The sequence below is a fragment of the Mirounga leonina genome, unplaced genomic scaffold, assembly GCF_011800145.1.
Source record: "Mirounga leonina isolate KUSES-001 unplaced genomic scaffold, KU_Mleo_1.0 Mir_363, whole genome shotgun sequence".
NCBI lineage: Eukaryota > Metazoa > Chordata > Mammalia > Carnivora > Phocidae > Mirounga > Mirounga leonina.
Genome location: NW_023270707.1, coordinates 1,069,591 through 1,091,287, shown reverse-complemented (window position 1 = coordinate 1,091,287; position 21,697 = coordinate 1,069,591). Strand labels below are relative to the sequence as shown.

Genomic DNA, 21,697 nt, shown 5'->3' with positions numbered 1-21,697 from the left:
TTTTTTCTGAGGCATGGTTTGATCTGAAAAACGAAAAAAAAAGTCACAGTGAAATTTTAACAAATTAAGATATTTAACTTGTGTGTTGTTACTCACTTGGCTTAGCAGAAAATGGTTCTAAAATTGTTTGCAAAACTGTAATGTTTACAGAATCGTTTAGTTTAGAGACCACCCATTTGCCATGCATTTTATGAAACTTCGAGAAATGTTGACACAAGTTTTATCAAGTAACCTGTGATTTTGCACAAACCTGTATTTCATTATTTCACATTTCAGTTTTTAATAATTACTGAGTTTAATTCTGTTTGCCTGCTTTGAAGCAACAGGAAAGCAACTGTGAGCCCAGTGGTTAGGCCCTTCCTGCACACATTCTCACAGTAGGCATAACAAACAAATATGTTAGTTTTTCTAGAAGTTTTATTTGCTACTTAGTCATTCTTTGACCACAAAATGTTAGCCGGAAGAGGGTAGGGTGAAGGTCATTTTGGGTATAGGGAGAAGACTGGGAGGAAAAGACAAACTCTGAGGATTCAATCCATTGAATTTATTTTTTCATCTGCCAGATAGAGAAAAGTGCTGTTAGGCGTCCTGTGTCTATACTCCTGCATACGCCAAAGAGGTAGAGGTGTGTGTACAATTTGCAGTGTACTGGTGGATACTCACTCGATTTTCATTACTCACTTGAGATGAGTGGAATTGGGTTTTGAGAATGTAAGTGTAGGGCGCCTGGGTGGCTCAGTTGGTTAAGCGACTGCCTTCGGCTCAGGTCATGATCCTGGAGTCCTGGGATCGAGTCCCGCATCGGGCTCCCTGCTCGGCGGGGAGTCTGCTTCTCCCTCTGACCCTCCTCCCTCTCATGCTCTCTGTCTTTCATTCTCTCTCTCTCAAATAAATAAATAAATAAAATCTTTAAAAAAAAAGAGAGAATGTAAGTGTATTTGAACTTGCATGTCCAAATCACGCCTTTTGTGGAACTGTCGAAGTACATGCAGGATGTACTGGGTTTGCCGCTGTTGGGCGCTGTTATTGGCCTAACTAAATTATTAGTCAGTCCGTGGTATTTTGTGAAACCTGGCAGCGAAAAGCTTGCAAATACATCACCAGACTTGTTTGCTTACAAATTTATAAGTTATAAAAGCATTATGTACTAACATATTGTATCCACTTGTAATAAATGGAAATTGTAAGCAGTGGGGTTAAAATAAAACTTCTCACCTCCTCCACGCACCTTATTGGCATGTCCTGTGCGGCCACTGGGTAAGTGCACTCTAGAGACCAGCAGCCTATGTCCGAACGCTCAGAACTCCAGCCCCAGAATGGGAGCATCTTTTAAAGTGGTGGGTCTTTGGGCATGTTGGTCTGTCTGTTCTTTCTGATTTTGACTTCCCCCTCCAGTGGTGGCCCCTGTGTGCATCACTCACAGCCTTGTGTGTCTGCCCCTGATTATTGTCCCTGCTAGTCTTACTTGGTCACCTTTGTCTTTCTTCCACCAAATCCTTTAATCCAGCCAGTGGGTCTCTTCTTCCTCCCTAAAATATGTTGTGCATTTTTCTGTTTTCTTTATAAAAAGCCCTGGTCTTTTTGTCCAGCTTCACATGGCCTTCCTCAGTATCCTTCAAGGTCCAGTTCAAATAGCAACACTCCTTGTTTACTTTAAGGCCTTCCATGACCTCTCCCAACAGGAGCCTGTCACATCACTGATTTTTGCAGCAATTTCTGTAATAATGTTTTTTCACGTGTGTCTTTTATTACTCCAACTAGACCGCAGTCTCCTCGAAGCGTGCACTTGAGACTTACTCCATGCCCTTCCCAATGGGTCAGATGGAGTAGGCACTTGTTAGATAGTGTTTAATGTGCTTCTTAAGAGAGTGGTAGTTGTAACCATTTTGGATCCTGAACCCGTATGAAAATCAGGTGGAAGTTGCTGGGGAAAAAAATCCCACACATTTTTATACACCAGGATAGCTTTGCCCAACAATTTTGGCCATTTGGGGACATCTTAAGATCCTTCAGTAAATCTGTGGAATCCAGATTAAAACCTTGAGCCGAGAGTACCAGGCTGGATTCTGATGGTGAAATTAAGAATGAAATCTGTTTGGGACGCCTGGGTGGCTCAGTCGTTAAGCGTCTGCCCTCAGCTCTGGTCATGATCTCGGTCCTGGGATCGAGCCCCTCATCGGGCTCTCTGCTCGGCGGGAAGCCTGCTTCTCCCTCTCCCACTCCCCCTGCTTGTGTTCCCTCTCTCACTGTGTCTCTCTCTGTCAAATATATAAAATCTTAAAAAAAAAAAGAATGAAGTCTGTTTAATTTCGCTAGATGTTTAAAGGACCTCAGTTCTCATATAACCACTTCTGCTCAGTTTTTCTTTTGGACAAGTGACTTAGAGTCAGAACATCCACGGAGGCTTCTTCATGGGGAGTTTAATTATAGTGATGTATTTGGGTTTGTACTGAAGAGCAAAAACAGAAGTAGTGTGTTGCTGAGGCCTGGGTGTCTGCTCTGTGTACACATCACTGGTCCTGGGGCCGCTGCTGGTCTCCTCAGGACCACCGCAGCCCTGAAACGGAGTTGGGGATCAGCAGCTCGTAATGCATTAAGTATAAAGACATTTAACTTGTCTGAGTTGCCAGATTTCTTAAGAATCATGATCATACCTTTTTGATTATTTACTTTCGGTCTTTACGTAGTTCCTTTGCCCCACCAAACATGTTATTGGGAAGAATTTCAAATATACAGAAAAGGAGAAGGAAATAAACAGTGAACACCCACGCTCTTCTCACCTGTATGATCCCAGGATCTGCCCGTCACATATCTTAACATAGAGCTTTCGCTCCCCTTCCCCCAATAAAGAAGTGAGAAATTCTGGAAAACTTGCAAGGCCAGGCCTTTTCTTAACTCCCAACCCCGTTTTAGACTGACACGTGAAGGAGGGCTTTTCTCCAAGTACATTTTAAGAATTCCATCTCAACAGGTGTTTACAGCATCTTACAGCACTGTTCTCCTAGACTTTGCCCTTTGTGTTTTGGCATGGTTGTATTATATGGTGTTAGGGTGCTTGCTTTTTCAGCTGTCACCTGGAAGCAGAGATTTGCACTTAACAGAGAAGCCATCCTCCCCCGCTCCCCAAGCCTTCCTACTTTTTGGTCCTTCATAATGTGTACCTTTAAGATACCATCAACATATTTTCTGAGGGGAGGAATAGTTTTAATGTTGTTAGGTAGGAAACCCGGAAAAAATTGTGCTAAACGACTCTGATTTGGAACTTTGGATGGATGGAAACTGTCCTATTGGAGAGTTTACGTTGGCCTCAGAGGCCCTGGGTGGTACAAGGACTTCGTGAAGTGCCAGAAAACAAAACCTCTTTGAGGGCCCCAGCATGCAGAGGAGGCTCTCCAAGGCTGGGCCCTCCAGGAGCAACAGCCTTTGTCTTTCCTAGGCACCCTCTTGATGCTTTGAGCAAACAGCCGGTCAGAGCCTCTTACAAGTAAGGTGACCAGCCAGTGTATTGACAGGCACAGACACAATAGAAAACTGCATTAGGAGGCGAGCCGTTGGGATTTGCAGTAAATATATTCCAGAACACAAGTGACTTGCCAATACTGCTTGTTTAGCAGTTTGCAAGGGCAATGGCAGTATGGATTTTTGAATTAGAAGGGAAGGGCTGTTCTTTCTCTGTGCGGGAACATCTAGTTGATGGCTGGGGAGAAAATTGATTTAGAGAACAAAATGCAGCCGCCTTTATTTGTGCCATTTGAAAGGCTTCTATGGATTAGTGAGTGAAAATAAAAAGGTCGCATTCGGTTTAGGGAAGGAGGTCTTAACATTGATCTGCATCTTGGTCTGGAATGGAGAGGATAAAGGATGGGCCACTGGGGCGGAGGAAGGGTCCCCCCCGTCTCCGAGCAGCCTGCAGCTACAGGTGCCTGCTCCGTTCCCCGGTGTCCCTGTTGTCTTTTTCAGCTCTTCGGATTTCAGAAGTCAGCTCCTTGGGCTGATTATTGTAGAGTAAGCTGATTTGGGACATGAGAGTGAGCAGTCAGCTCCCATCCATTGAATGCCCATGTGCCCTAGGAGCTGTCTGTAAATCCTTCCAGCCTCCTTGTGTGTGGATACTCATTGTTCCTCCTCACTGAAGAGAAAACAGGCCAGTAAGTTAGGGGATGGCAACAACACCTACCCCATATAGGGTAGTTACCAGGAATAAGTGAGTTTTTGACACAGGAGCGGTTACATTGGTGCCTGGCGCTTGGGCACCCCGAGGGAAGGATACTTGTTCTTGAAATTGATTATCCAAATATATTATTGGTTCCTTTAAAACTGTACCCTGCTGTTGGAATTCTAGGCCAGGCTCCCATCTTGTTTTTCCAAGCCCAGCAGCTTCCTTCCTCCCTATATCTGCATTATTCCCTTCTCATTATTTCCCCTCAATTACAGAGATTTTTATTTGTTTCCTTCTAAGATCTGAAGCATTTATCTTTAGGCTCAAAGGAAACTTTCTTTTGTTTCTTTCCTTTTTTTTTAATCACCTATTGGCAGCCTCCTGTTGTCGAGGAATCCAGAGGAATTCAAATGCCTTATTTAGGCCAAACAGCAAAATGTGCCCTTGGAAGGCAACAGCCTTAAGTAGTTCATACCACTACCAGTGAGAACAAAGTTACGTTGAGTTCTTTCATTTAAGGGGGTAGAGGAGCAACAGAGAGGATTTAATTCATTTTGTGGAAGTGAGTTTTGGCAGAATGAAAGGATGAGAGGTGCATTTTTATTAATTTTATTGTATTTTAATATAATGTGGAAAATCCAATTCTTAATTGGAAGAGAGGCTTTGTCATCCTGGAAAAAAAAGCGAGGTGAGAATTACCAGGTGAAGTTGTTGCTTGGTTAGAGAAGGAAGAAGTCTCCAGCCTCAGTGAGGTAGAAATACAGACCATTTTCCTTGTAGCTGTGGAAACCTGTAAAACGCTGTGCAGAAGTTTGAGGAGATACTTGTGTTCCGTTCTCCACATCCTCCATGGGCTTGAGATCTTTGTGGATGGTCTCAGTCACAGCTGCTGCTTACGTGCTAATATCTGGGGAAGCAGGAAAAAGAATGCACAGGGGAGGAGGGTGCCTGGGTGGTTCAGTCACTTGAGCGTCTGCCTTCGGCTCGGGTCATGATCTCAGGGTCCTGGGATCAAGCCCCGCATCGGGCTCCCTGCTTAGTAGGGAGCCTGCTTCTCCCTCTCCCGCTGCCTCTTCCCCTGCTTGTGCTGTCTCTCTCTCACTCTCTGTCTCTCTCTCAAATTAATAAATAACAAATCTTAAAAAAAAAAAAATGCACAGGGGAGAAAAGCAGGGGCATTGGGATTAGACACACTGGAAGTTTAGGTTTTTTGGCTCTTATCATCATGCATGATGCCATAGGTGCCATAGAAACTTCTTGGATGTCATCATAAGCGTTTGGGATGGAGGAGGGCACCGTTCAAATTGTGTTCAGATAAATGGTGCCGGTACCTGCTCTCACACTTGCTTAAAGGCTCGGCAGCCTGCTGACATCTATGTGCTGAGCAGCCCCATGTTGCTGTCTCTTTGTTGAGCTTGAGAATCGGTCTTGAAGGCCCGAGTATCTATCTGCAGGGGAAGCACAAGGTTCTTGACAACCCATGCAGCCTGCCAGTTGGCCGGGGTTCTGGAGCCTTTTCCGTTTGTGAGCCTGGCTCTTCGGCAGTGCCTGGGCTGTGAGCTACCGCCTGCGGAACCCGTCTCCGTGCACAGCTACCGAGAAGATTGGAACTGGACCATGGAAACGTATCCAACTTCTGTACTTTTTAGCTGACCAAAGGCCAGAAGCATACCACTAACTCGAGGGAAATTGCTGACTTTTGAATCTCATAAGAGATCTGTATTCCATAATTGACTTGCCCTCGATGCTGTGATATTCGTACATTCAGGGAAGTACAAAGAGGTGTCACATTTTGGCGATGTGGCTTTCTCTCAGGGTACAGAGATTTTTGAGCTAGTTGTTGCATCTGTATTCATTCTTATTTCTTGACGAATGCATCAAATATGGCTTTCCCACCCAAAGAACCCCACAGATCAATGTCAGTGCGCTAGTATAATCTTACGTAGCTATGGCTTTGGTCATTATTTTATTGCAAGGTCAAATACCCCCCAAAGCTGTGATTTTTATTTTCTTTTTTTCTGATTAGGACTCTAGTCAGTTTCCCTCAAAGTAACTGAAACTGCTCAGGGTTTGTGTGGAATGAGTACCAGTTGTTGCTTCTCAAATTAAAATAGTATAAAAGGGAAGGAGTTTTTGAGTGGGCTTTGCACTGTGAGAATATTGGTATTGACACCATTTATAATTTGGAGTATAGTTTGAAGACCAGATTCTACTGTTTGTCGCATACTGGTTAATATGGCTGTAAAGAGGAGATGAATGTGGCTACTTCTCCAAGTCTATTACTCAGGAGGACTGTAAATTTGATTGGCTGTTACAATTCTAGCAGAATCATTCGATTTGAGAGCAATAGAAAGATAAGATATCCAATTACCCAAATGATTTGCAGGGTTAGCCAACGTTGTCATGGAGACACGAGTTGGAACAAATTAAATTTTAAGCAATAAAATAATCTTAAAGCCCGTCTGGGAACAAGAAAATTTGGCAGTGGCACTTACCTGAATTGAATCTTAGCTTGACACGATGTTGTTTGACATTGATATACTGTGGGGGCCTAAACTTATATATGGTGCAACATTACCTTAAAAAAAGTAGCTCGGCCAAACCAGTGAAGGGGAGTATTAGTATAAAGTCAGGATGTTGACATTTATTCCGTGGCTTAAATGATAATTAGGCTCTGTGTTCCCAGGAATATTTTGTATTTAAGGATTGAAATGCCTTAATAATGATTAAGCAGCATTAATTGGACACCTGAAAAAAAGAGATTTATTTCGTAGCAGCATGCAGTTTCTGGAACTGCTGCTATGTCCCTTGGTGTGTGTACTAGCAGATGTAATAGAAATCATGTGGCTGTCTTTTGGTGGGGGGTGGAGGTGTAAGTATGCATATATTTGCATGTACAAACAAGGAGATTTTGGCACATGCTCCTGCACTGCAGATGATTTCTCTGTATTCGTTAAAATTTCTACTTTGCATCACTGCTTGCAGACTGGAAAATTGTGTTCCAAACTTCAGCCGATGGCCTAAAACCTGAGTAAGCGTCGGTCTGGGGCTTAGAAGGTTATTTCCTCTTATTAATGTATTGTTTAACTGGTTCCTGGCTTGTGCCGCGGATTTGGAAACAGCCGAGTGGCCCAGAAGGAGGGAGGGGAGGGCCTTTTACCCACATGTCTATTAGACAGATGGAGATGAAAATTGGTCTGAGGTCAGGCCATTTGCAGCGTTCTCGCAGCCTTCGATTTTCCTCTCATCCTCACCACAGATCATCTCAAATGATTCAGTAATGACCAAAAGTGCAACATTGACCTTTATTCCCTGGTGGATTACTGTGTTTCACAGTCCAAATGGCAGGAAGTCTCTTCTGTTCTTCCAGAAGGAGCTCAGCATTATGGAGCCAGCCCGGCCCAGTGGGAACCAGGGTAACAGAATATCGGGTTCAGTTTGGTTTCTTCTGCTCTGGGAAACGAGAATTGACATGTCCCAAACCCACATAATTAATGAAGGGGTATCTGGGATGCTTTCTAAAAACACACAGGAGCGCATAAGTTGATTTGTCCACTTGTCAAAGAACTGGTGAGTTACAGAAGCGGTAACTTCTGGGGCCTGCGGCATATAACTCCTTCTCACATTCATGACCCTACCTGTTCCCCCGTCTATGTAATGTTTCCCCAGTACAGCTTGGACAGCCCAGTAACCTCGTGACGCTGGGTCACTTTCACATTATAAGTTGGCATGACTGGGTAAAAGGGGACTCCGGGCCTTTCTTTGACATGCTTTTAATTATATATATTTTTGGTCAATCCACGTAACCCTGAATAAATTACCTCTCACAGCACACTTTTCTTTTCTTTTGCCCCTGAAAGTAGCTTGATTGTTATCTTGAAGAATTGGTAATTATTTTTCTCTTGCTTTGATTTCTCTGTGGATTGTATTGTGATGCAATGATCAGGGTTTTTGGGGTTTTTTTTAGTAATTTAATTTGTATTTAAAATGAGATTCCTTTTTGCCTCCGCCTGCTTGGCTGAGTAAATACTCTGTGAATCTTTAATACACCAGTGAAGTCTGTCATCGAGAATCCTTGTACTTACCGTCTTCTAAATATTTAAAAGCTTTTGCAAAAGGAGTATGCGTTGAAAATTTTCGCCAGCAGCCCACATTTCATTTTAATCATGATCCTAGGTGCTTTCAAGAAAATAATTTTTTGAGGCACCTGGGTGGCTTAGTCGTTAAGCGTCTGCCTTCGGCTGAGGTCATGATCCCAGGGTCCTGGGGTCCAGTCCCGCATCGGGGAAGCCTGCTTCTCCCTCTCCCCCTGCTTGTGTTCCCTCTCTCGCTGTGTCTCTGTCAAATAAATAAAATCTTTAAAAAAAATAATAATAATTTTTTTTTTCTTGACTGTTGATTTCACTGGGCACAAGCTCTTTTTCTACCTCAGTGGCTCGCAGCCTGTGATGCCCCATTCCGCTGCATCCTGGAGCTTGGCGGGCTTCTTGGCACATGATGTGGATTGCAGAGAGAATCCCAGGTTCCAACTGGGAAGACCAGGAACCTTGTCTTCCTTCCCAGAGGACCACCTCTCCAGTAGCTCAGCCTGGGAGCAGTAAAGCCCTGGGGCGTGGGGGGCGGGGGGGGGAACTTCCTGACGGAGACTGAGTTTGAGGCTCTGAAGGCTTTGCCTTGGGTTCTCACCATCACAAACATGTATCTAACTAGCGGTGGCCATTCTGCCGTCACATGCCACACAGCACTGATGTCATAGGCCTACTGGTGGAGTAGCTCTTTTGCCTAAGACGTTGCTTTGGAAGAAAAGTAGCACTGTCATGTATGTGTGTGCGTGATTCAGCTGCGGCATGCTTTTAAAATTAGGGAACCCTTGGGGCGCCTGGGTGGCTCAGTTGGGTAAACGTCCAACTCCTGGTTTTGGCTCAGGTCACGATCTCAGGGTTGTGAAATCGAACCCTGTGTCAGGCTCGGAGCTGGGCGTGGAGCCTGCTTCAGATTCTCCCTCTCCCTCAGCCCCTCCCCCGACCCCCTCGTGTGCACATGCATGTGTTCTCGCTTGCTCTCAAAAATGAAATGAGGGGCGCCTGGGTGGCTCAGTTGGTTAAGCGACTGCCTTCAGCTCAGGTCATGATCCTGGAGTCCCTCGATCGAGTCCCACATCAGGCTCCCTGCTCAGCGAGAGGCCTGCTTCTCCCTCTGACCCTCCCCCCCTCATGTGCTCTCTCTCATTCTCGCTCTCTCGAATAAATACATCTGTAAAAAAAAAAAAATGAAATGAAATGAAATAAGATAATAAAATAAAATAAGGGCACCCCTGGCTCATGGTCACCCCAGGCAGGAATTTCCTCTCCCACTATATGGATTGGCTATGGACCTGTTAGGGAAATACTCACACCCAACTGTTTATCCAGTGATCTCCCAACAAAATGCGGGGAGCGAGGCAATGGTTAATGTTAAAGCTAATGATAACTAGTTCTTTATGGGTAGTATGCACTGCTTGTTTGCTGTGTCATGATGTAAGATGTGGAGATAGTCATTGTTGACGGTTAGATGTCAGTACCAACCGAAGACAGGTAACACAGGTCTAAAAGGTAGCTACAGTGAAAAGTAAATGTTGTAAATTTATACAAATTTTGAAAAGAAACAGTCTCATAAACCTGGTTTTCAGTGGTAACTGGATTTTTGCATATTCCCATGCAGTCTTTGTCTTTACGTGGGCATATTTTATTTTTCTGATTGTAATTTTAGCCTTTGTGCCAGGATGATGTAGTCTGCTTTTCCTCCCACTCATCCTGCTATTGTATGATATTATCTAATTTCTCATGAGCTCCCTAATGACTAAGACCTGTGAAGAGGGTGAAAGGTGTAGGCTTGCTCTGGGTGTGTTCCAGGAGAGGCTTGTTCGCTTTCCATTCCGAGAACAATAGGTGGTGACTTCATGGTTGTGCTCTGTGATTCACCCCACAGAGTGTCTTGAAAACCTTCTGTGGCGTAAGTAACTGCATTTTCCTTTAAGGCCACCAAAAGCTGGTTTTTTCCATCCTGGGACAAGTTGGTAGGATTTCATGTGAACAGCACTTGCTAAACTCTGTAACAAGGGTTTCTGAATAATGGAAATGTGCTATTTGGGCCCTGAAACAGCTGCGATGCTTTTGTCAAGGATGCTTCTTTACCAAAATGACAAATTAAAGCCCAAATGCTCTGCTTGGCAACAGTTGGGTCAAAACATTTAAGTCACTAATTAGAAGGAACTGAAGGGGGAGAATTTTACACAAATACACAGCGATGCAGACTCAACTTCATCTTGGAAAATGCAACTGAATCCTTAAAAAAAAAAAAAGAGGGCAGCCCTCAAGTGGGGCCTGCCAAGCTTGTCATTTGCAAATACATCAAAAGACCATCATCGCAGGACAGAGAACCAATGAGTAGAGTTGCTTTGTCATTCTTTGATGGGCCCCACACTCAAGCCTGCTATTAAAAATGAATGCATTCAAGAGGCTCTGCATTAAGAACATAAACAATTAAGGGCACTTGAGTTGCTCTGCTGAGAGCTGCCGCGAAGATACGAGAGCTTTCTCCGGAGATGCAGGCCCCTGCAATCTGCCTCGTGAGGAGCCAGAGAATGGGAGCAATTAGTGTTGCTCTCCACCCCGGCAGCCTTCAGCAGGATTGTTGTTGTTGTTGTTGTTTTTTCTCCCCCTTCTTCCTTTTAACCCCTCCCTGTTTTCAGAGAAGCCGCGAGTCTGCATAGCAGGGACAGGATGGAGTCTGCGCCCAGTTGGAAAGGGCTCAGGTTTAGAACACGGTAGGAGCTGCCAAATGAGGGGGAGGTAGGACATAAAAGTTATTATCTGCCAGTAATTGGTGACTTCTGTTCTGATTAATTGAGCCACTAAAGGGTTTCTGTCATCTGGTACTCTTTGTTTTGTTTTAATCATAGGGTTGAAGAAGGGGCTAGACTACATTGCCAGGGATGGAATCATTTAAATGAATATTGTTTGAGGTTTCCCACAGTAGGCAAATGTGTTCCTGTACCCCCTGGGCTCTGTTCCTGCCGTGGTCTTGTTTTATAAAAAATGGGCAGAGAAGGGCGCCATGGCTTGTGGCCAAGCTTTGGAGGAGAGGCAGGGCTGACCTCCCCGCCTGCTTGTTTCTGACCCCAGGTGGGTTTTCCTAACCTTTCAGGCCCTTCTCACTGGGCACCTGTGCTGGTTGATGAGGCGTCCGAGGACCTGGTATGCGTGCTAAGCAGTAGATGCTGCCACTGTCTTGGCAGAGCCTGCAGTTCTCAAAGTGGGGTCCCCGGTTCAAGAGTTGCAAATCACCTGGGAACTTGTTAGAAATGCAGATGCTTGGGTTGCAGACCTCTTGACTCCGAAACTCTGGGAGTGGGGCCCAGCCTTCCCATTCATGGGATCCCGCTGCACCCTTAAGTTTGAAAACCACTCACAACCTCAATAAACCATTAAAACCTCAGAGAGACGCCAAGCCCTTTTCATTTGGATTTCCCCAAAATGTGGTTAGTCCTTTATCGACATAACTGTATTTTAAACAGAAAGCTACTCTGATGCATTAGAATTTTTTTTTTAATATTTTATTTATTTATTTGACAGAGAGAGACACAGTGAGAGAGTGAACACAAGCAGGGGGAGTGGGAGAGGGAGAAGCAGGCCTCCCGCTGAGCAGGGAGCCCGATGCGGGGTTTGATCCCAGGACCCTGGGATCATGACCTGAGCCAAAGGCAGACGCTTAACGACTGAGCCACCCAGGCGCCCCTGATGCATTAGAATTTAAGATAAAATTACCTTTTTGTGAATGTGCTGGTGAAGCAAGGCGCCATCATGGGAGACAGGCTGGTGAAAAGCCGACCTTCTGAAGAAAGTCTCTAGGCAGGGAACCTTTCCCCTCCTCTAAAGGGCAGGGGAGAGTATTGGGAGATTATTTACAGTGCTTTGCATAGATCATTTTAGGCATGCAGTTTTTATTCAAACATCATGGATTTTTCTTTTTTTTTTTTTTTAAAGATTTTATTTATTTATTTGAGAGAGAGAATGAGAGAGAGCACATGAGAAGGGGGAGGGTCAGAGGGAGAAGCAGACTCCCTGCTGAGCAGGGAGCCCGATGCAGGACTCGATCCTGGGACTCCAGGATCATGACCTGAGCCAAAGGCAGTCGCTTAACCAACTGAGCCACCCAGGTGCCCCATCCTGGATTTTTCTTAGGTATATCCGATGTCATCTTTAGGATCTAGAGATGTATTCTGTGGATGTGCTTTTGTGGATTTTGCTTTCCTGGGGCGCTGGATTGTCTGATGTTAGGGCTGATGCATGAATTCTCTCTGCCTGTGAAGGGGAGGATGAAAGTGCGGTGAGTTGGGTGGCTGCTCTTTATTTGTTGGCAATTTATAACCGAGGTCCATTATAAAACTCCTCCTCTGCCTTGCAAAGCACCTCTGCCATGTTACCGGCAGACGGGGGCCGCTTCTTGGGGTACTGTTGTCGGCAGAGGGATGACATGCTCTTGACTCTGTGCTGCCACGGTCCTGCAGACAAGGCTGAAGTTCATCATCTTTGTTTCTGGCTTTGAGCTTGGCCCCATCTCCCAGTGCCACTTCCTCGAGAAAGGAGCAGGCAGAGGAAGTGGCTTCTAATCTTGCTTTATGATCCTGGGCAAATCATTTCCTTTCGGCGTCGGTTTCTCCGAGTGTGGTAAGAGGATTGCCAGAGGGCTGAGCACCCAAAGGGTTTCAGGCTTTGCCGGCATTGTCATGACCCGGCGCCACCGTCAATCACGGGCATGGTGGGCCTGACTACCCTTTTCTCCCTTCCCTGTGCCATCATACATTTAAACAGTCAATCCTGGGTGGTGTTCCCGAGGTCACTGGAGGGGGAAAAAAAAGTTACAGATAACCCTGCCACCCCAGCATAATCACTGTTTTTATTTTGGGTATCAAATGTCAGTGTTTGGCCACACGCGTATGTTTAAAAAAAAAAAAAACAGGCACACTAACACCACATCTTTGTTCTTCCCCTCCTGCTCTGTCTAGTAAATGGGTTAGCCATTTAAGCATCATTATCCATAAGTATCACCTTAATGGTTACTGGCCATAGCCTTTGGGTTGATGTAGTCGTGTATTTAACCATTCTCCTAGTCTTAGACAACTGATTTCTCAGGAGGGCAAATGTTAAGTTTTTCTTTTTTTTTTTTAAAGATTTTATTTATTCATTTGAGACACAGAGATACAGAGAGTGAGAGAGAGCATGAGCAGTGGGAGAGGCAGAGGGAGAGGGAGAAGCAGGCTCCCGGCTGAGCCAGGAGCCCGATGTGGGGCTCGATCCCAGGACCCTGGGATCGTGACCTGAGCCGAAGGCAGACGCTTAACGACTGAGCCACCCAGGCGCCCTCTCTCTCTCTCTCTTTTTTAAAGATTTTATTTATTTATTTGACAGAGAGAGACACAGCAAGAGAGGGAACACAAGCAGGGGGAGTGAGAGAGGGAGAAGCAGGCTCCCCGCAGAGCAGGGAGCCCGATGCGGGACTCGATCCCAGGACCCTGGGATCACGACCTGAGCCGAAGGCAGACGCTTAACCATCTGAGCCACCCAGGCGCCCCGGAATGTTAAGTTTTTCAAAAGCTCTGCAGGTGGTTGTGATGTGTGGAGCTGCTATTACATCTTTACCTGGCTTTTTCTCTTTTGCTTTGAAACGAGTGCTGCAGTGAACAGCTTCATGCCTGGAATGCTTTTCTTCGCACCCGTTTCCCTAGGATACATTCTTAGCTGTGGGAGGCCTTACCGAAGGGTTTGAATAATTTCATGCTCTTGAAACACATTGCCCGGTTCTTCCCAAGACGACTGTGCCAATGTACTCTGTCATCGGTAATGTATGATTGTTCCAGCTTCCCAGAGGACTCATCATTGTTGGATTTTATTAATTTTCTTCTTTTTTCTTTTTTTTTTAAATAAACGAACTTAACTGGTGTGGAATGACCCTCCTTACATACAGCAAAATTTGCATTTTATTTGGTTGTCGGTGAGGTTAAACTTTTTTTTTTCCCCTGTATTTCAGGCTGTCCTTTCATAGACTCAGACTTCTAGTCAGAAGGGATTTAGAGAGGGGCGTCTGGGTGGCTCAGTCATTAAGCGTCTGCCTTCGGCTCAGGTCATGATTCCAGGGTCCTGGGATGGAGCCCCACATCGGGCTCCCTGCTCGGCGGGAAGCCTGCTTCTCCCTCTCCCACTCCCCCTGCTTGTGTTCCTGCTCTCGCTCTCTCTCTCTCTCTCTGTCAAATAAATAAAATCTTCACAAAAAAAAGAAGGGATTTAGAGATTATTTCCTTTTTTTGTATGCTTTGTTTTTCACGTTCTTGCCCGTTTATCTGTTGCCAGACACTTCTTACCAACACTCCACTGAGTTTTTCTCTTGGCTTCCCGCTTGGTTCAAGGAAACCAAAAGATCAGTTTGCCAGCCCTCAGCACAAGCAGCATTTTTTATGAGCCATCAATTTGCAATTTAATGGTGGTGGAGTTTCCGCTCCCTAAGCTGACTTTGGGCAAGGTGCCACTGGATTGCTTTGAGACCCGTGGGCAATTACTCTTGAGCAGTCTTTGCCCCGTTTGAGCTTCAGACAGCACTCATTATATATTACTCTGCGTGTAATGGCGAAGTGGGCAGACGTGGGGGGGTGGGCTCTTCAGTCTAGTAATTAGACAAGGTGTAAGGAGTATGAAAAGGTGGAGAGCTGAGCTCTTAGGAATCATAAAATCCTAAAACTTCAAGTTCACATGCCCGGAAGGACATGTGTTCTCTTTAGGAGCCCTGGAGAAAACGCCAGGATTTGGTTCCTCGCTGGCCTTGGAGGTATTTGACCATATTGAGCTCAGTTAAAATATCCATGCACATGAATCTCATGCCTCCTAAGATAGGATTTCTTCCTGTAAATAGTCTTATTCAGACGCTATTGAGGAACAGCTTATCTGGTTGTATCTTGGTCACTGAGTTTAGGGTGTGTGGGGATTCCATCTTAGTTCCTCGAAGCATTCCTTTGAAAGTGTTGAATGTGTGCCGTCGTGCGGTCAGTGTTAGTGGGGCAGGTCTGGTGAGGAGCTGTGTCCGCGTTCAGAAGGAGTCTTGCCGTCATGCTTCCCGTCTTGCGTGGAGAAGACTTTAATGCCAGAAGCTGTTAGGAAGCTGGCCGGAAGCTTTATGTAAACGTGATTTTATTTTTTTAAGATTTTATTTATTAGCGCATGTGAGCACAAGCAGGGGGAGCGGCAGGCAGAGGGAGAAGAAGGCTCCCCATTGAGCAAGGAGCCTGATATGGGCGGGACTCGATCCCAGAACCCCGGGATCATGTCCTGATCGGAAGGCAGACGCTTAACTGACTGAGCCACCCAGGAGTCCCTCTGTAAATGTGATTTTAAACATACAGGCTTCCTTTGCTAAATGACAGTAGGATCATGAAGGGCCTAGAGAAGTGTTTGTGTTACGGGGCAGCTTCTAAGTGGATTTGAGGAAGGCCTTGAAGGGTCAGGGTAGGAGTCTAGCACTTTGTAATAGTGTAGCTGTAATTGACATAGTTGCTCCCTTGATTCTGACTAAGCGATTGGCAGAGACCTGGGGCCCAGCAGTTGAAGTGACTTCCCTGAGGACACCTAGTGCTAATCCGCTGAGATGCAAACCCAAGTTTTTGGATTATCAGGGCCAGCCCTGTTATCATAAGCGAATCAATGAAGGGAGTTGGCATTGACAAGGAAAACAGCAGATTGTTCTGGGCAGGTAATCTGGATTCCTACTTCCTGCTCCCCCAGTGTGTGGTGGCTATCCATGAAGTAAGGCTTGATGCTGGGGCCTTTCACCTGCTGGTTAAGTTTCTGGGCATGAAGTTGCTTTGGCAGATCTGGTTTGGGGAAAGCTCTCGAACGCCTTAACGTTGTTGCTTTATGTGGTGTCCTAAATACAGGCACAGGGAAAATTTATTTATAAGTGTCGTGACTATTAGCAGGTACCGAATGTATCTGCAGCTTTGGGCAGGAGAATGATTTCTGGGTGGAAAATACGGTTTGCTTTGGGTTTTTTGTTCATTTGTTTTTCCACTGGAGTTGTCCAGCCTTCCGAGCAGGTAGAAGGCAGTCTTAAAAGAGTCTGAGAACTTTCTTAATACCTGCTTAAGCCGGGTCAAATGTCCCATTGAACCTGCTTGCAAACTCTGTGGTCAGAAGCCCAGGTGGCAAACTATTGCTTGTTAATTTGTGCTGAATTAAAGATCTGACCAGAATATCCTTGCACTGAAGCAAGAGATAATACTTAAGAATTATTGTCAGTTTTTATGCTGCCATCCACACTATTTTCAGGGCTGGGGAAAATGTTTATGAAACCCTCCTGGGATGGCGGTGATGTTTTCGAGCTCATAAGGCACTGTCAGGGAAACAAGTTGCATCCTCACGCTGCAGGAGGGTAGGTATACTGTCATTAGCGAGAATCAGGGCAGCTTGGAGAATTTCCCGGTAAACCAGAGGTGAGGTCTGAATTTAGCTTTGTGGCCCCAAATCAGGGTCACTTGTTGGAGGCTAGTTTAGGATGAGGGCTTAGAGACCTGGCAGAGGGCGGGGGAGACAGCTGGGATAACAGCCTCCTATGTTGCTCTTATTTCCATTCTTTCTCCAGACCATTTATTGAGAATTCCCAGGACAGATGGTATGGCTTTTGATGTCTCTTCATCGGTCTGAGCTTTGATCTTTAACCTTCTTCTTCTGTTTCATTCTTACTTACTCTCACCTGATTTATATTGCCTATGCTTTAATCTGTACTTCTTTTATTTTGTTTTTAGGAACTTTGATATTATTAAAGGTTTATGGGTCTTAACCGACCCTGACAGTTAAGTTCTACCTCGAAGCCATCCTATGTAATAACACGTATCATTATTATTACTAATTAAAGAGATGATCTTTTCTTCTTAAACCAAAATAAATTCCATTAGCAGCACTAGGAAGAGAATTAAGAATGGCGTTTATGATTTTGGGGTGTTCTAACCCTGACCCGAAAGCCAGGAACATAGGAAAAATATTCTTTAGCAAATGACCACATAAAAATTTAAAGTTACTCCTGGCAATAAATCCATAGTAAGCAAGGTCGAAAGACAAGTGGCAAGCTGGAAAAGCTATGGAAAGTGTTGATATTTGTCATATGGAAAGAACTATGACAAAAAGACAGTGAATAAATACCAAGGGAAAAATAAAGGAAGGGAAAATAGTGGACCAGTAAATATGTGGAAAGATGTTTAGTTAGCTTCAGGAAGAATCTAAGTAATGCAAATAAAAATGAGATCATTGTTTTAATCTATTAGGTGGATAGAGATTAAAAAAAAAAAAGGTCAACAAAACCCCGTATTGACATTGGGTAGGAGAGCAAGCCCCCTCATAGATGGGTGATACTGTAAATTGGTAACCTTCTCTGCTGGGCAGTTTATCAGCATGCATTACAGGGTAAAACATGTATACCCTTATACCCTTTGACCTAGCAGTTTCACTTCTAGCGATTCCTTTTAGAGATCTATGTAGAGGGCTATTCGACACAGAGTTTGTAATTGTGGAAAATTAGATGAAGCATAAATATCCACTGATATCAGGAGTGCTTAACCACCACTATGCTTGTATAGTGGAATGATGTTCTTATTCACCTTTGTATTTATTGAGTGGGAGGGTATCCATAATACAGTTTTGGGTGGAAATAACATAGTATAGAAAAGCCATGTATATAATGGGACCCCTTGGTGTAGGAAATATATCTTTCTACTCTGGGCTTGTACGCATGTATGCATTGAGAGTGTGGAATGATCCTTTCCAGAATCACCAAAATCTTACTTGTGGTTATCCCTGGATGATAGACTTAAGTTTCTTTTGACTTTCTTTTATATTTCTGTGTATATATCTCGTTGTGTGCCTGTGTATGCTCAAAGTGAGCATATATATATCCTCTTTAAAAGTGGACCTTAAATGTGAATTTTGGAGAAGGGGAAAGTACAGAATGGTGTTGGAATGTACGGTAGGTAGGGAGTAAGGAATAAGGACCTACAAGTCCACAAAGGGCATCCCTACTCCTATACGTGTACTCAAATATATATTCCTGTGCAAAGTAAGGGGAAGCCTGCCCATACTTTCGAGGAGAGCCATGACCTTGAGTTAGCTTGAGTGTGTGGCTTTGATCAAATGAGCTGGGTGGGGCTGACACAGTTCTGTTTTCGCACCTGGTACAGCTGCACCTTTTTTGCATAGATCTGTTGCTCCGCTGGGTAAAGCAAGGTCATGGTTTTGCTCTCTGTACCAGTCATTTCCCCCTTTCTTCCAAGGTGAGATCTGAAACCCTATCTCATTGGTGGTCAGGGAGAATTGAGTTGGTTTGGCCTAAATCCCATCCCTTCAAACCAAAGGCCTTGTTGCTCAGTTAACTAGGATTGTCTTGGAAGACGAAGGCAGCTCTTTTTAATGTACTTGATTATACAGTTTGTGAGTTTTCTACTTCATCTTACTTATTCTATTCTGTTTCTCAAGGGCATGGTCTGTACGCTTCATAATTTTCTTCTCTTCATGTTCCTTTTCATTGCCTAATTCAGTAATAGAGGTGGCATTAGTAAGCATTGACAGAAAATGATGAAATAAATAAGGTCAAGGCTAGGACTCTTCAGATGACTTTTTTTTTTTTTAAGCAGAACTGGTTCTTCAGAGTTAGAGGAAAGCAGAGCTGCTTTGCATTGCAGGAGGAGATTGGAGGCCGGGTGGGCAGGTGGATTCTACCCTAGGCTGGAAGCAGAGCACTCTTTGTTGCCTCCCTTGGCCAGTTTGTCCCTTGCAGCAGAGGGAATGCTGTGGATTTGGAACTGAGCAGGGACCTCTCCTACTTTCTTTACAAAAGCCTGGGCCACAGACTCAGGACATTATTTGTGACCTTCTGCTGACCCATGGGACTCTCTCAGCAAGGTGCTTGCTGATGCCGCATTGTGGTGAAACTCGACAGATAACCCAGCACATCTCGATTTGACCCTCATGCTGGACATGGGTTCTGTTTCAGCAATGTTTTCTTGGCCTGTTGAAATAGTGAGACTCCGTGAAGGCTACTGATGTTAAAGTCCCATTTGAGTTGTGTAAGAGTTGGGACAAGCAGAAAGGTGGTCCCGTGGGCTCCTTTCTTCTGCTCTCTCACTTTTGACCTTATCTTGAAGGCTAGACCGAGTTTGTTGGTGCCCCTGCCCCATTGGCTTCTGACACCAGTTGGAATGAACTTGCTATAACGACATAAAAATGCGGTAGTACACCATAATTGAAGAAGCATACGAGGGGGTTTGCACTCACCAGGTTAAAGGATCATATAGTCTTAAACCATGTAGATTTTCTGACTCAATTAAACTGCCCATTATCTTTCCTTTAAGTGACCAATAAAGCATGCGATTATGTCTTACTTTGCAGGTGGGATTAATATCTACTGTTTAGCTCAAGATAAATATTAGCAACATAGCTTGGGAAAGCAATTTTATGCCCTCAAGAGTGAGGTAGTGGAGGGCTAAAGTGTTGGGTATGATGTTTTATCTTTCTGAACTGATTATGAAGTATACTAAACATTTATATGGCTTTGTCTTTATAGACTGAAATCGCCAAGAGATTGAATACAATTTGTGCACAAGTCATCCCATTTCTGTCTCAGGAAGTAAGTAAAACTGTTCAGCTGTTAAAGTGCAATTATGTTGCTTCTCTGTTTGCAAATTAGCTAGTTTTAAGATGTTAATTTTATCACAAGGAACAAGTGTGAAGAACATCTGCTACAGCTGAAGTGAGTGAACCCCCTGCTATCCCATCTAACAGAGCTGAGGGCACACTGTAAACGTAGTGTGGATAGCTCAACCTCAAATTAATTTTTTTTTTTCCCCATGGAAGACTGCAAAATGATGATTCAACGTAAAGCTTTGCTTTTCTTTGAGGAGTAGTATAAGCTTGGGAAGCTACTGATGATTCAAGTGTCCTTCTAGAGAGCTTTTCCTGTACTGTATTTTAAAAATGGTTCCATCAGGGTTGACTTGACCATGGAAGCAGGTGTTTCATTTGTCCCTGTACATCAAGTCAGGTCTGCGTGGGAAAAGCTCTTTATATGAGTAATCTGTGAAATGGACTCAAAACCAATATAGTTTAGTTTTGCCTTCAAGTTTACTTTTGGATACAAGCTAGTAAATGATAAACTGTGTGTTCAGTGTGTACAGGATGCATGTATCTTGAGACAGTGAAAAGCTTACTGGGACCCACAGCTAGAATATTGGGTGTCTGTTCCTGTTGGAATCTGCTGCTCCAGAGTGGATAGCAGGAATCCTCTCTGCCTTTTCCAGTGTAACGTCTATTCATTGATACAGTTTAGATGTGTTGACCTTTGGAATGGTGTTGTTAGACTTTAGTAATACTGGTTTCTGCTACAGTCTCATGCCTCCCAAAGCAAAGATGTGACTTTGTTTTTATTTGTGAGTGGAGTTGGGAGACATGCAGAGTGTTTCCAGCCTGTGAACTAAGAGTTGGGCGGGGGTGGGGAATCCTTCCTTTTCCTCTCAGGAAGATAAAAAATCTTAAGGCTAAAGAAGGAGCGGAATCCCCCAAAACTACTGGCGGGTTAAGATTTGTTGACCAGAGAAGTAATCAAAGATTGAATGTTTAAATTTTAAGTATAGAAATGGGGATTTTAAACTGGCTGTCAACTTTACCTGCTCAAACTTAACAGCAAACCCTTTTTGCAAACCTGGGTCATCTTCCAAATCCCTAATAACAGTGATTTTCTAAGGCTTCCAGTTACCAGTTTTGACGTCTTCTTTGACTTTTCTATCATTCCAACCCCAAAATTCCCATCAGAAGTTAAGTGGGAACTAGTGTTGGTTAGAAATAAGGGAAGCCCTGTCCTCTGTTTTCCTTTTCCTGCTGTACATGTGTTCTGTGAAATAATCCGTGCTTGAGAAACTTCCCATTTAAATCCCCATATTCTGCTTGAATCTGCATTGCATATGCTTTTATATTTTTGTTGTTGTTGTTGTTTTTGGAAGGTACAGTGAAATTCTTTGGCTTCCTTGCTAACACTTTTTCTTCTCCTTATTTTCAAAGCATCAACAACAGGTGGCCCAGGCTGTCGAGCGTGCCAAGCAGGTGACCATGGCAGAGTTGAATGCCATCATCGGGGTACGTGGCCTACCAGGTCTACCTCCTACAGTGTGTATAACCAGCTTTCATTTCTTATTAATTTGATGGCTTAATCTATCTGTATATATAATGTCCTGTAGGCTTAACGTTGGCTTGTCGGTAAGGGTGGGGGAGGAGGGCTCAGGTATGCGAGGTGTGTAGGGGAAGACAGATGAGCATGAGCAAAGTGATAGAAACATTTTTAGGAGGGGAAGAAAAATAGATCTACTATTCAGTGGGAAAATAGATACAGTTCATACCCTGACACTTAAACCACCCTTGCTCTCTTAGTCAAGTAAAAAGCTCCAGGTTAGAGTTTTAAATACTTTCCTTACTT

At 44.2% G+C, this 21,697-nt stretch overlaps 1 protein-coding gene across 6 annotated transcripts in view; it reads left to right on the top strand.

Moving 5' to 3' along the window:
* TLE1 (TLE family member 1, transcriptional corepressor) overlaps positions 1-21,697 on the top strand; it is an 89,307-nt gene that overhangs the window by 9,832 nt on the left and 57,778 nt on the right. For 4 of the 6 annotated variants that reach the window (XM_035030360.1, XM_035030364.1, XM_035030359.1 and 1 more), the window contains 2 exons: positions 19,796-19,858; positions 21,286-21,390. In XM_035030360.1, coding sequence (XP_034886251.1) covers positions 19,796-19,858; positions 21,286-21,390 — 168 coding nt within the window. The remainder of the gene's footprint in view (positions 1-19,795; positions 19,859-21,285; positions 21,391-21,697) is intronic. The other 2 variants (XM_035030362.1, XM_035030361.1) reach the window with 1 other exon arrangement.